At 46.2% G+C, this 15,414-nt stretch overlaps 1 protein-coding gene across 2 annotated transcripts in view; it reads left to right on the forward strand.

Annotated features, from left to right (window-relative positions):
- The first annotated feature begins 234 nt into the window (after positions 1-234).
- The window catches only part of USP13 (ubiquitin specific peptidase 13), a 130,571-nt gene continuing 115,391 nt past the window's right edge, over positions 235-15,414 (forward strand). For both annotated transcript variants that reach the window (XM_043873797.1, XM_043873798.1), the window contains exon 1: positions 235-561. In XM_043873797.1, the coding sequence (XP_043729732.1) occupies positions 394-561 (168 nt within the window). In that variant the 5' untranslated portion in view covers positions 235-393. The remainder of the gene's footprint in view (positions 562-15,414) is intronic.

Genomic DNA, 15,414 nt, shown 5'->3' on the forward strand with positions numbered 1-15,414 from the left:
CTTCACAGACTAGCGATTTAGGATAGAAAACGCGGCGGTGGTGCCCCACCGCAGCGGGCTCCGAAGCCTGAGCCCCCGGGACGCGCCCTCCGCCCCGTCCTCCAAGCCGGGCCGGGGCCCCAGGCCCCTCGCCAGCGCCCCCTCCCCGCGCGCTGCGGCGGGTGCTCCCGAGCGCCCCGCCTGACGCTGCAGCTGGGCCGGCGATTCGCCATTGGATTAAAAATAGCAGCGTCCCCTTCACCCGCCAGCCCAGGCCCGGGGTGCCCGCTCCCGCCCTGCGGCCGGCTCTGCCCGCCCGTCCCGGCTCGGCTCCCGTCGCCCGCGCAGCCCGCCGCCGCCGCGGTGGGCAGACCCAGCGCTCCGCTCGGCTCGGCTCGAGTGCGCACCGCGGCCATGCAGCGCCGGGGCGCCCTGTTCGGTATGCCGGGCGGCAGCGGCAGCAGGAAGATGGCTGCAGGAGACATCGGCGAGCTGCTAGTGCCCCACATGCCCACGATCCGCGTGCCCAGGTCCGGGGACAGGGTCTACAAGAACGAGTGCGCCTTCTCCTACGACTCCCCGGTAAGTGAGGCTCGGCGGCGGGACGGCGCCTCGGGGGAGGTCGCGGTGCCCGCGGCCTGGGGCGGCCGCGAGCCGCCGAACTCGGCCGCACGTGAAGCGCGGGGTAGGGGGGAGAAGATGCGCGGTGGCAGCCCGGGACCGGCTCCTCCGGGCTCCAGAGTTGGCTCGGGGGCAGGGCAGTTCGGCAGACACTTAAGGAGTGCCTACTGGGTGCCCGGCGGCGCTGGATTCCCCAGGGCTGCTGCAGCCGAAGCCCGGGGCGGCCGGGGTGGTTTGCTCCGCCAGCCTTCTTAGGCTGCCAGGACCCCAATTCCTAGCAGCGGTTCCAAAGCCCCGCCACCGTTTGAAAGATAGATCGAGTCGAAGAGTTCCCTAATCTTAACTATGCGTTGCAGATGGTTTGCGTTCTCTTTGGGGCGAGCGCGGAGGGCGGGTGGGCGGACGAGATTGATTCACCCCGGATGCACGCAGCCCCTCTCTTTGTGGGACCGTTTGCTTTGCTCAGGGATTCCCACTCCTGGACTGTTCTGCTTTCCTCTCTCCACTTTAAATTACTCCCCACTCCTTTTCTTTCCGTCAGAACATCGGAAGAAACCTTCGGGTGCTTCCACTGGGGCAGCAGAAATCGAGGGTCTGTTGGATTGTTACGGTTTCCCGAATCTTCTCTTTCCCTCCTAAACGAGTCACTTTGAGTGAAATGCACCAGTATAAATTATTAAAAGTTCAGTCGCGAGTCGTGACCTCAGAGACTGGCGGGGGAAGTCGAGACGCACCACCGCCGTCCTCCCGGCGCTGTTGGTGTGTTTTTCACCAGGTTGTATGTGTATGTGTGAGACGGAAAAAGGAGGGTGAACTGTCCTTTTCGGGAGTCAAAATGGGCTTCAAAGTGACTCAGCTGTCTGGCGTTTATCATGTCTTTTTGAGGACCAGGTTATTTTTATCCACCCACTTTAGAGCTCATGTGTCACTCGGCAGATCTCAATGCAAAAGGGAGGTTTCTGGATTGGAGGCGCCGAGGCAGGTTTCACAACAATAGTCTAACACAGTTTATTCATATTATGTTTTGTTGGATGAAAAAAAAAAAGCCAGATAAATGGCACATGTTCCAAAGTATCCTTATTATCTTGAGTTGCTTTCGGCTGATTTCCAAGGCTTTTTGTTTTGTACACAGTGGAGTTGCAGAATTTGTATCCTTTCTGTGATATTTTTCTTTTATGCTAATAAAAGATCGTTTGGGAGATAAAAGTCTCATTTATTTGCTCATTGCTTCTTTTTTCTTTTAAAAAGGTGTGTAGTGTGAAATGTAATGGTTACATTTATTACTTAGCAGCTTGTGATCACACTCCTGAGTGTGTCTGTCAGCAGTGTCATTGTATCCACAAAGTATCTGAAAAATGTCATTTTCAGATTTTGTGTCTAGTGTTGAGCAGGTTTCCACTAATAGCTTCTAAAGGTGGAGAAGAATGACCCTAATTAACTTAAGTAATCGAAGATTGTGAATGCCATGGGGAAAGTAGCCCCTAGGATAATACAACATGTAAAGTGGGTAAAACCGACTTCTCTTTGTTTAAACTGGGTTACTCTTCAGATTCTTCTTACAAACTTTGTTACTGAAAGTCTCTACTGTATTTTATAGTGTATGGTAGGAGTGAAGAAAAAAAGCTGATTATTTTACTCACTTTCACAAATAGTTACTGGAAGCTTACTGTGTGCCAAACACTATTCTAGAAGTATCTTGTCCAGTGTAAACTGATTTCATTCATGTCGAAGTAGTTCCTTGGGGAAGACTGGGCTTATTTACAAGCCGATGAATCAGTATATTTCTTTATCTATGTTTCAAGGGAGGAAGAGAAAGAAGATTTTATAACAAGTTATATTAAAGTACAGTGCATGATAGTTCGAGACCTTTCCCTATGGTACTTATTTAACACTTCATCATGAATCTCATAAGGGTTCTAGAGCACCCACTATGTGCCCGCTGTTACATGTATGGTTATAAGAACCATACAGAGCAAAGTTCACTGGTGCCAAACAGCAGAGGCTTTAATTCACCAGTGCGGTAAGACCGTGGTAGAGAGAGGACCAAAATCATCTGAGTGGAAAGAATAGTCATCCTTGCATTGGATACTTTTGAAAATGGTCATAAATAAAGATGATTAGAAATAAATAGAACAACATTCTAGGCCACATAAACTATATGTGCAAACCCAAACTGTGAATATTTTCTTTTTATTTGCTAATAATGTATTTGGAAGAAAAAGACTGATTTGATAAGCAGTGAGGTCAGAACCAGGTAGAATAGAAGATGGGGGCCTTGAATGCCAAGAACAGGATCTTGAATTTCATGCGGTCAGTCATGGAAAGCTCCTGTGAGTAATGTGGTTTAAAGGGGTGTTAGAGGAAGACTGAACTGATACATTTTTATTTTGCGTCTCCCATGTCTAAGGTGTGGTGTGACCACTGTTGCTATTCTTCACCTTCGCGGTGTGAAGTGGGACAGCGTGACAACTGATTTCGGTGTCCCTCTCCTTCCTTTCTTCCCACTTGCTAGGGATTTGCACAGAGCAGATGCCCAGTAAAAGTTATTTTGGAATGAGTGAGAATTTGTCTTTTCACCTACCAGTTTGGTCCACTGTCTCACCGTGACCAGTAAGGTTCACCTCTCCAGGACTTGGTTCATCTTGCAGGCTCTGTAATGGGACCTTCCTGGAAAGGGGGGCTTTGTGTTCCCAGCTGCTGGCCGAGCATCTGGTATATGTACCAGGAACTCAATGAATGTCTAGGAAACATACAAATTATCTGTGGTTATGGGTTATGAAAATGGTAAGGATACACCACATGGGAAACACTGGGAAAGGAATCTTGTGGGATTCTCATGTAGAAAGTGGGACTTTGTTGTGGGGGACAGATGTGAAAGAAAGAGCTGGACTGGCAGGGTTGAATTCCAGCTCTGTCACCCAGCTTTGTAACTTCTCTGTGTCCCAGTTTCTCCAGTCTGCAAAATGAAGACGATAATAGATCCTACCTCATGGGGATGTTTTGTGGATTAAATAAATATATGTGCCTGGCCAATTAGTAATTGCTATAGGAAGAAATGGGGCTTCCCTGGTGGTTCAGATGGTAAAGAATCTGCCTGCAATGCAAAGGATCTGGGTTCAATTGCTGGGTCAGGAAAATCCCCTGGCGAAGGGAATGGCAACCCATTTCAATATTCTTGCCTGGAGAATTCCATGGACAGAGGAGCCTGGTGGGCTTCATACAGTCCATAGGGGTGCAAAGAATCAGACATGACTAAAAGCTACTAACACTTTCACTTTCACAGGAAGAAAAGAAAGAGATAAGAAGTTGTAAGCCCAAGTGTTTGATTGTCAGGGGTTATGTAGAAAGTTTGATGTAGTTAAATGGGGGACATTGGTTCATACTTATGCTCACAACCTTCATGAACTACCATGTAATAAAATCTCTCTCCTCCTTAGTCATTGAACCCCACCTTCATCTGAATATACCGTGTCCCACCTTTCCCCCCTTTCTAGGTTGCCAGCTCTGGGGAGTCCAGACTCTGGGTCTTCAACCTGTTGGAGACTTTTTTCCTTTTCTAGGACCACTTTCCTCTCTTGGTAATCTTTCAAAGCTCTTTCTCAGCCCTTTCCTTCTGCTTTAGACTTCATCCTTTCCTCTGAAGCTTACATTACTTAGGGTCTGTGTTGTACAACACAGCAGTTAGAGTGTCATATAGTTTGCCATCATTTTATTTCTTTTTACCCAGTTAACTGGTAGTTTTAAAGCATCTACCAGGTGCAAAGCCTTGTCCCTTTCACTAGGTAGGAGAGGAGCAGGGCCACAGGGCTGGCTGCTAATTATGCCCCCGCCCCACCTATGTGGGTGTGGGGAGCTGAGCTTTTGTCCTGTCTCAGCTGGGGTCAATTGAAGACTGAGAAAAGGGCTTTGGCCTAGGCCTTTTATTTTGGAAAGGTATCCCAGGGAACAGAAGGGGAAGAAGGTCCAAAGGAATAGGGACAAAGGGAAGGAAGGAAAGCCAAACGAAGGTGAGTTACTGGGCCCATGCTCCCCACCAGGACTCTGGCGAACTATCAGTGCCCCTCAGCATTGCCTTCCCGCCCCGGGCCCCGGAAGAAGAGAGTGTTTATCCACTGGCTCCTGTGGCCGGTTGGTCAAGGGTGTGCCCCAGGGCTGAAACACTTGGACTCTTCTACGCTTGTGTTTGTGCCTGGGAGGCTAAGCAGGCTCCCTGCAGGCTTGCTGAGACCAGCAGCCTCTGAGAATGGAGAGATCCCAGTGCAGCAACGAGGCTAGGACTGTCAGGCCACTTGCTACTGTGAGCAGGGGCACACACCCCAAAAATGGCTGTGAGACCAGCTTAAGTCCTGTCCCCCTCACCTCTTCTTCCCTTCCAGTGTCAGCACTATTTTGTAAAAAGGAGCTCTTTCCCCATTCTCCAAAGTTCTGAGATCTCTTAGTGATGTTGAGAGGTCACTGTTGGTTCTCTGCCTTCCTTGGGAGTCTTTGCAAATCTCTGGGAGCCTCAGTTTGGTAGTTGCTGGTGTAGATATTCATTGGGAAAGGCTTTGAGATCCTCTCCTTGTAGGAAAATTTCATATTAGGGGCTCAGTAAATTCTTCTGTGATTTACGGTAAGAAATGTATATTTGATTTTTGTTCCTATTCTTGACACAGAGCTCCTAAAACTCTTGGGATTTCCTAAATGATAAGAGCCATGAAGGTGTCTTTCATTATTCTTAACAATCTCCTTTCAGCCACACCTGAGTTTATATCAGAGGCTTTTGGAAAGCCCCTGGTTGCCAGGGAAACCACCCTAGTGATTAGAAGGTTGGAACTATCAGCCCCTCCTCATCTCCTGGGTTGTTGTTCAGTCACTCAGATATGTCCAACTCTTTGTGACCCCGTGGACTGTAGCCTGCCAGGCTCCCCTGTCTGTGGGATTTTCCAGGCAGTAATACTGGAGTGGGTTGCCTTCTCCAGGGGATCTTCCCCACCCAGGGATTGAACCTGTGTCTCCCTTTATATTGAGCCACCTGGGAAGCTTTTCCCTCCTGGAAGGGGAGAGGAACTGTAGATTGGCGTAATCAACAGTGGCCAGTGGTGCAGTCATTCTCACCTGTCTGATGAAGACAGCTGCAACAAAAATCCCTGAACTCGGGTTGGAGGGTGCTGAGGGTCACAGAACTCCACACGCCTTTCCCCCTGCCCTGCCTATCACTTCTTCTGGTTGCTCATTGATATCCTTTGACATCCTTTGTAATAAGCTGATAATCCTGTAAGTAAATTGTTTTCCTGAGTTCTGTGGGCCTCTCTAGCAAATTAATTGAACCTGAGAACGTCTTCGTGGGATACTATTTATAGCCCGTTCTTCAGGAGCACAGGTGATAACCCAGGCTTCCCATTGGTGGTTAAGGTTGGGGGGGCAGGGGGAAGCAGCCTCGTGGGGCTGAGTCTTTAATGTGCGGACTGTGATGGTAACTCCAGGTAAAAAGCGTCAGTGTGTGTTCGTCACTCAGTCGGGTCCGACTCTTTGCGACCCCGTGGACTGTAGCCCACCAGGCTCCTTAACTGAGTTAAATTCTGGGGCACTTGGTGCCTATGGAGAGATGGAGAATTGCTTTCTGTGGGAGAAACACCCTCTCCCCATGCCCCCCCTCCCCCCACATTTGGTGGCCAGAAGGGAAGTATTCTGTAAGTAGAGGAGGAATATACTTCTGTCTTTCCTTCCTTCTCCCAGTATTTGTGGATTTGCCTGGTACTACCTCAGACATTGCTAATAATAATAATGACAGCTAATATTTGTACAGAGCACTGGTTCTCAACCTGTGCTTCCTGGACGAGCAGCACCAGTAAGTCCTGGGAACCTGTAAACATGCCAATTCTTGGGTCCCTTCTCAGACCACTGAAGCAGACACTCAGGGGATTGGGGGTCTAGCAAGCCTGATTTGAATAGGCTTTCCAGGTGATTCTGAGGCATGCCAAAGTTTGAGAGTCAGTGACAGGGCATTTACTAGGCGCCTGGCAGCATTCTAGGCTTGTGTTTATTCATATGTTAACTCATGTAATCCTCAAAACAACCTCATGCTGTGTGTTATCATCATTTTGCAGATGAGGAAACTGAAGCACAAAAATCGCACAAAATATTAAGTGGCAGACCTGAGATTTGAATCCAGGTTACCTGGCTCTAGAATCTCTTTTTGTTCTTTATTTATACCACTTTAACCATGTTAATTGTACAATTCAGTGCTGTAAGTACATTCACATTGCCATGCAACCATTATCACCATCCACTTCCAGAACTTCTTTATCATCCCAAACTGAGACTCTGTACCCATGAAGCAATAACTTTCCATCCCCCACTACCTCCATCTTGTGGGTTGCCACTGTTCTATTTTCTGTCTGTGTGAATTTGCACATTCTGGATACCACATGTAACTGGGATCACAGAGTATTTGTCCTTTTGTGTCCGGTTTATTTCACTTTGTATATTTTCAAGGTTCGTCCATGTTGCAATATGTGCCAGAATTTCCTGAGAGGGAATGATATTCTGTATTTGGTATAGGCCACATTTTGTGTATCCATTCATCTGTGGATGGACATCTGGGTGGTTTCTACCTTTTAAGGATCGTGAATAAAGCTGCTGTGATCAGTGATACACAAGTATCTGTCTGAATCCCTGTAGAAACGGTTCTTTTTACTGTTGTGCTGTGTATGCAGCCTTCTGGGCAATACTACTTGCCTTTATGGGGCTTACTTGTTTCCAAGGGGGAGAAATAATTTAGGATCTATGTGGAAAGATCCTCCTTCTAATGGATAAACAGGTATAAGATAGTAAAGCAAAATTTAGAAATTTACACATTTTTTTCCCCTCTTTGAAGGTGTAAACTTTAAGTATAATTGGTTTCACATATCGAAAGTTCCCTTCTGGGCTTTCCTGGTGACTCAGTGGTAAAGAATCTGCCTTCTGATGTAGGATACACAGGATTGGTCCCTGGTTGTGGAACATCACACATGCTGTGGAACAGCTAAACCCATGTGCCACAACTATTCAGCCAGTGCTCTAGAGCCTATGCTTCACAACAAGAGAAGCTGCTGGAGGGAGAGATCTGCATGCTGCAACTAGAGAGCTTGCTGCAAGTAGAGAAAAGCCTGCCTGAAGACCCTGCACAGCCAAAAATAAATAAAGTTATTTAAACAAACAAAAAAGTTCCCTTCTAAAAGCAACTAACTAAAAAGTTGTTTTACAGTAAGAATTCTCAAGCTTTTTGGACCCTTTATTCTTAAACATTTTTGAGGACTTCAAAGAGCTTTTGTGTGGTTTCATTCTATTGATATTTACTATGTTAGAAATTAAGACAGAAAAACTTAAAACAACTTCCATTCGATTAACTGTTAGAGTGATGATGTCATCAGATGACATGTAGACTCTGAGAAATGCTCGTGAAAGAATGTGAGTGAAAAAAGACAAGTTCATTATGAAAATAGTTTTGACCTCCCAGGTCCCTTGAAGGGTCTTGGGGCATCACAGGGTCTCTAGGCCATACTTTGAAAACCAAAGTTCTAGAGTTTAGGCAGGAAAAGTACAGCTGGTTACTCCAGTGACTTATTCTGCCTGCACTGTGGTTTTTGTAGATTCACTTTTTCACATTTGTGGTGATCAAATAACTTGTTAATCTTAGCTCAACCATAATATCATATTCTACAGGCTCATTCTTTTTAAAGCAAATTAAAACTTACAGATTTTGACTCTTTGAAAACTGCAACTATTAATATTTGGACCTGGACATTGTTGGTTCTTTCAGAGAAGAGAATTCTTCATTCTGTTGCCTGTAAGTTTTATTGTAGGGTCATCTGGCTGGGCTATTTCTTTGGGGAACCTTGTATTGTTGTATCCTGATTTTTTTTTTTCCTTTGACCACTGGTTAGGAGACTGTTGTTATCGCTTGTCTGGAAACTGAAGATCTATCTGCGAGGACTCAGGGAGCTAAGCAGAAGAGGATGAGGGTGGTCTCAGCATCTGGATATTGAATACCAGCTATTTCATATACTGTCTCCTGGTTCTCAACCCTATCCTTGTTTTGATCCCCATCCTTGATGGCAGGATTCTGATTTTGGTTCTGCCAGAGAGATTTGGAAGGTGAAAGAGAAGAAGCTACTATTGCTATTGCACATGGCAGATGTGAGTGTGTCCTTCTGGGACTCGTGGGGACATCAGTCATGGGGGGAGCTGGGATCATTTGTGCAGTTTCTTGTGATGTTTGTGTGTTCTGATTTCCTGAACTTGAGTGGTGGTTTCTCTGGTCTTGGCTCTTACAGCTCTTCTCGTGATTTTGTCTCTCTATTTCCCTGTGTTAAATCCCTTCCTGCCTGAAATACCTAGAATAGCTTGTATTTTCTGACCAATTCTGGACTGATACACGTACATGACACATACATTTCTAAGTCTCTGTGTATTGTGGCACCCCTATTTTTAACTGAACCCATTGTCCCACAGACCTGCATTTAGAGAATAAATTTTTTTTACCTGCTTTAGAGAATAAATCAGTAGTTCGCTAGTGTGGGAGGACACAACTGCACGACTACAGCAACAGTGTGGGGCGGGACTTCTTGGAATAGAGAAGGAATCTGGGGCCCTGAGTGTTACCTCCACAACTTTTCCTCTTTAACTCCTTTTCACCCTAATATCAGAGTAAGCTGGAGTTGTTGTTCAGTCCCTAAGTTGTGTCCAACTCTTTGTGACCCCATGGACTGCACCAAGCTCCTCTGTCCTCCACTATCTCCTGGAGTTTGCTCTAATTCATGTCCATTGAGTTGGTGATGTCATCTAACCATCTCATCCTCTGTCACCCCCTTCTTCTGCCTTCAATCTTTCCCAACATTAGGGTCTTTTCCAGTGAGTCAGCTCTTCACATCAGGTGGCCAAAGTATTACAGCATTAGCATCTGTCCTTTCAATGAATATTCAGGGTTGATTTCCTTTAGGATCTGGTTTAATCTCCTTGCTGTTCAAAGGACTCTCAAGAGTCTTCACCAGCACCACCATTCAAAAAGCATCAATTCTTCAGCGCTCAACCTTCTGTATGGTCCAACTCTCATATCCATGCATGACTACTGGAAAAACCAGAGCTTTAACTATATGGACCTTTGTTAGCAAAGTAATGTCTCTGCTTTTTTATATGTGTCTAGGTTTCCGAGGAGCAAGTATCTTTTAATGTCATTGCTGCTGTCACTATCTGCTGTGATTTGGGAGCCCAAGAAGACAAAATCTGTCACTGTTTCTACTTTTTCACCTTCTATTTACCATGAAATGATGGGACCTGGTGCCATGATCTTAGTTTTTTTTTGTTGTTGATCTTAGTTTTTTGAATATTGAGTTTCAAGCCAGCTTTTTTACTCTCCTCTTTCACCCTCATCAAGAGACTCTTTAGTTCCTTTTCACTTTCTGCCATTAGAGTGGTATTATATGCATATCTGAGGTTCTTGATATTTCTCCTGGCAATCTTGATTCCAGCTTTTGATTCATCCAGTCCAGCATTTTGCGTGATGTACTCTGCATGTAAGTTAAATAAACAGGGTGACAATATACAGCCTTGTCATACTCCTTTTCCAGTTTTGAACCAGTTAGTTGTTCCATGTCCAGTTCTAGTTATCTAGAGCCTTTTGGAAATTCTGGGGTGTAAATCAGATTGGATCTTGTCTTCCCTCTTGTAAGTCTAGGGTTCGGCTTTGTCAGCTCATCTTAGTCTTTAGCGCTTATCCACCTGCAGTCCAGTTTCCAGATTTTGTGGTTTGTTTTAAAATATCACTTAAATGTTCTTTTATTTGGGTTTCAGAAAGGAGCAAAATTGACGCATGTGCGTGGTCAGCCCTTTGTACCCTAGAATCCTACTTTTCTCATTTAATAATCAAGAAGTCACTTGCCATCTCTTTTTGTCTGCGGTTAATTACATTTAAAGTTGTATCAGTTTTAGAGCCCTGGTATGCAAGAGATGATGTCAGGAAACCTTTTGGGAAAGTTTGTGTTCTCAGCTCATGTTGAACCTGGTTACCTGTGCAACTCTGAATTCTCATTTCACTCTCCTGCATTCTTCTTCCTGTGGATGGAGCTTGGTTCAAGTGCTGCGGTTCAGGCTGAGGGATGTACCTGGTCATCCACTCTGCTCCCTCTCCCTCTCTGTCTTTTTAAACAGTTGTGTAAACACTCACAACATAAAATCTACCATCTTAACCATTTTAAGTGTATACTTCAGTGGTATAAAGTTGATTCCCATGGTTGTGCAGCCATCACCACTACCCGTCTCTAGAATGCCTTTCATTTTGCAGAACTGAAACTCTGTCTCAATTAAACAGTAATTCCGCATTCCTCCTCCTTCCCAGCCCCTGGCAAGCACCATCCTATCTCCTCTCTCTCTGAGTTTGACTGTTCTAGGTATCTTACATAAGTGGATTTATCCTTTTGTGACTGGCTTATTTCACTTACCTTGTTTTTAAGGTTCATGTATGTTGTAGCATGTGTCAAAATTTCCTTTCCTTTTAAAGCTGAATAATATTCCATGTATATAGACCAGTTCAGTCGCTCAGTTGTGTTCGACTCTTTGCGACCCCATGAACCGTAGCACGCCAGGCCTCCCTGTCCATCACCAACTCCTGGAGTTCACCCAAACTCATGTCCATTGAGTCGGTGATGCCATCCAACCATCTCATCCTCTGTCGTCCCCTTCTCCTCCTGCCATCAGTCTTTCCCAGCATCAGGGTCTTTTCCAATGAGTCAACTCTTTGCATCAGATGGCCAAAGTATTGGAGTTTCAGCTTCAACATCAGTCCTTCCAATGAACACCCAGGACTGATCTCCTTTAGGATGGACTGGTTGGATCTCCTTGCAGTCCAGGGGACACTCCAGAGTCTTCTCCAACACCACAGTTCAAAAGAATCAATTCTTAGGTGCTCAGCTTTTTTTTTTTTTTACAGTCCAACTCTCACATCCATACATGACTACTGGAAAAACCATAGCCTTGACTAGACGGACCTTTGTTGACAAAGTAATGTCTCTGCTTTTTAATATGCTGTCTGGGTTGGTCATAACTTTCCTTCAAAGGAGTAAGCATCTTTTAATTTCATGTATATAGACCACATTTTGTTTATCCATTCAACTGTCAATGGACACTTGGGTGGCTTCCTCCTTTTGGCTATTTGGATAATGTTGTTGTGGATATAGTGTATTCCTCTCTCTTTTATGTCACTTCCCATTAGTGATGGGGTTCCAGCTTGGCCTCCTCTCTCTTACACTGCCAAGGCTCAGGTTCTCGTCACTTCTTGCCTAGACTCCTGCAGAAGCTTCTTAACTAACTTCCTTACCTTCCTTCCACCTGTCACATTGCAGTCCCAGTTGTTTCTTTAAAACATGGGTCTTGTCACATCATTTCCCTGCCTAGGAATTTTCAACCACATTAATCTAAACAAGTAATAGTAAACAAGTCAGTTTATCTAACTTTCCTTGCTCGTGTTGTCTCTTAGCACCTGCCTACTGCCTGCATTCCCTTTGGCCTTAAGGACTTTTTCTTCAGATGCTCCATGCTTTCATTCCTCTGCACGTTGGCCTGGACTCTTCCCTTAGCTTGGAATGTCTTCTCCCAGCCCCTCACCCCCGGCACCCCACTGATCCCTAAAACCCAGCTCAGGTATTTTCCTGGGGTGTTCTGCACACCCCCACCCCCAAGCTGGGCTAGAGACTTATTGTCCATCTCTATCATGGTTGAGGTGCTGATTGTTGAAGATACAGAGTCACTGAGATCTTAGAGAATTAAAGGGAAAAGAGTAGACGACCGAGGGAATTGACGGGTGGTCCAGTGGTTAGAACTTGGTGTTTTCACTGCCTGGGTTCAATCCCTGGTCAGTGAACTAAGATCCTGTAAGCTAAGCGACACAGCCAAAAAAATAATAGTAGAGATCAGAAAGCTGTGCCATTTTGTGAACCTGTGCCAGCAAAACTGTATCTTTTGTTTTTATATTTTTTAAAAATTATAAGCATGCATTTTAGAATAAAACATGTTCTTAAAAGTAACCAATGCTGTATTTTTATTTTAAAATATTGTCTGGAAAGTTATAAGCTTGAAAAGTGAGGGAAAGGTGTTGCAGGTACTTGCTGAGTGTTCTGTGTATTGTGATTCTAGATGCTGCAGGGTCTTGGTAAAAGTGATCACACATGGTGATCTTGGGGAGATGACACGAGAGCTGCTCTCTGTGAACATCGCCCAGGCCTCCGTGCTGCTGCTCATGTTCAGTGTTGTGGGTGATCAGCCCAGGACGACCCTTGTCCCCACCCTTGTTCCAGGGGAGATGTGAACAAGAGCACCTATTTTTGGAGCTGGAACCGCAGGACAGGGCAGTAATGACAAGCATTTGATGAATCTGAACTTGCCTCCAAACTAGAGATGTTGCTTAATGTACAAAAGAATATGTGCTTCCTGCAGTAAGATTAAAAATAAAAGATTTTGTTTTGTGTCAGTTAGCAAGGACTCTTACTTATTTAGAGCCCCCTATGCTCCCAGTGCTATAGTGGAGGTGTGAGTATTAGGAGAGAAACAGAGGACCGCAGGAAAAGAGGGTATGACCTGGATCTTCCTATCATAGTGGAGTGTCTGTAATGAGTCAAATACCACATGAGGCACTTCTATACACACCACCTCATTTAATTACAATAGTAACTGACTTATAAACGACAGTTACTGTTGTTGTCCCATTTTACAGAAGAGGAAGCTGAGAGTCAGGGAGGTTCGGTAGCATGTTCAAAGACTTGTATGTGACAGAGATGGGATGTCAGCCCTGATGCGTCTTGAGGTTAGACCCTGAAGCCCTGTTAGGATATTCAGGTTGTGAACAGTGTGGCCCTGAGTGGAGATCTCAGGCACGGGAGGAGTAGGTAAAGACTGGAAGAGTTATTGGCCTGGACAGTCAGGTGGGATCTGAAGAGGTGGCATTTTGGAGCAGGGGAGACAAGGCGTGGAGGTGGGACCAAGCTTGGTGTGTGTGTGAGAGCCTTCACTGGCTAATGGGAGAGGATTACTGGGGAGACTGGAAGGCAAGGCTGACATCTCTGTGGGTGATGAAGGAGATTGTCTTGATAAGATTAGACTAGACGAGCAGGCCGGTTTAAGAGCAAGGGAACAGCATGAGGCCATGTGACTGTTCTGGAAATGAGGAATTGGTTGGAAAGTGAGGAGACTTTGAATAGTAATTCCCAGGAGTTTCTTGTAATATCAGAGGGGGTTGCCTTCATGAGGGTGTTGGCAGTGGGGATAGAGATACTGGGGTGGTAGGACTAAGTTGGTAGGGATTTCGATTGAGGCTGTGGTTCAACTTGGTGACAGAATATGCAGTGGGAGAAGGTGTGGGAGGAGTTAAAGATGACTTCACGGCTGATACCCTGGAAGATGGACTGAATCAAGGACATGAATGAGGGAGGTGAGTCAGTCAGATGCAATGGGCAAGTACTGTGTGCCCTCAGGGAAAACTGCAGACTGGCATGGTGCTCAGAGGTCAGTGTTCACACTGCAGGGTCTGGCAGCCCCTAGTTTATAGAGACCCAGGATTTGTGAGTAGCCCTTCCTTTCTAAGAGCCCCAGGGATCTTTGCCCCCTGGGGTTATTGAGGGGGCAGCAACTAGGACAGGCCTCTTGGCTTCCTGCTGATTGGCTTGAGTTCCAGAAAAACTCAGACAGGAGCCTGGGGCAGCATTTCCAGCCTGGGGTTTTGGAAGCAACCTCAGTCCGTGTGGGCTGCCTTTCCAGACCCCCAGCCAGCAGAGTGCAACCACTAAGATCAGTTTAGTAGCTGAAGTTGTTGTTGTTTAGTTGCTCCGTCGTGTTTGATTTCTTTGTGACCCCATGGACTGCATGCAACACTCCAGGCTTGCCTGTCCTTCACTGTCTCCTAGAGTTTGCTCAGACTCACGTCCATTGAGTCGATGATGCCCTCCAACCATCTCATCCTCTGTCACCCCTTCTCCTCTTGCCTCAGTCTTTCCCAGCATCAGGGTCTTTTCCAGTGAGTTGACTCTTTACATTAGATGGCCAAAGTATTGGAGCTTCAGCTTCAGCATCAGTCCTTCCAATGAGTATTCAGGACTGATTTCCTTGAGGATTGACTGGTTTGATCTCCTTCCCATCCATGGAAGTTAATATGGAGGCTGCCAAACCCGCAGATGCTTCACTAGCATCTTGGAGCACTCCCCCCGCCCCCACCCCCCTCGGCGGGTCTTCCCACTGCTGTTGTCCGGGAACCCTCAGCCTGGATGGGCCACCTCCAAGAACTGAGCTGTCCTTTTTACGTTTGGGGAGTGGAGCTGGCAGGGCCTGCCCCAGCTTCTCCCATCCCTTGCAGGATGGCCTAGCAGAGCACCCAGCCCAGGCTACTCACTTGAGTGGGGTGGCTCTCCTTTGTCTGCCCTTTCTGCTTTCTTGGAATGAAACAGCCTTGGAAAAAAAAGAAGTATTTGCTGTTTTCTCCAAGCACCTCCCCTGCCCCCTGACAGTGTGTGCTTACCGACAGCTGCGCACTTAGCTCCTGCCACCAGAATGACATCTGCTTCTCAGTTGCACCTGGAAGCATGTGGGGGCCAGACTGGCCTGGGTCCCAATCCCATCCTGCTCCCCCCTCCCATACTTCTTACTACTTAATAGAAACAGGGCTTCATCGAGTGCTTTGATTTGGCTGCCTTTCTCTGAGCCTTGATTTTCCCTTCTGTATTACCTACCTTACAAGGTTGTACTCACGGCCGCCCGTGGAGTGTTCTTTATTGCTATCCCTCTCTTTAGTGAGCGATGTGGTGGAGCGAT

Source organism: Cervus elaphus, chromosome 19 (assembly GCF_910594005.1).
Source record: "Cervus elaphus chromosome 19, mCerEla1.1, whole genome shotgun sequence".
Taxonomy (NCBI): domain Eukaryota; kingdom Metazoa; phylum Chordata; class Mammalia; order Artiodactyla; family Cervidae; genus Cervus; species Cervus elaphus.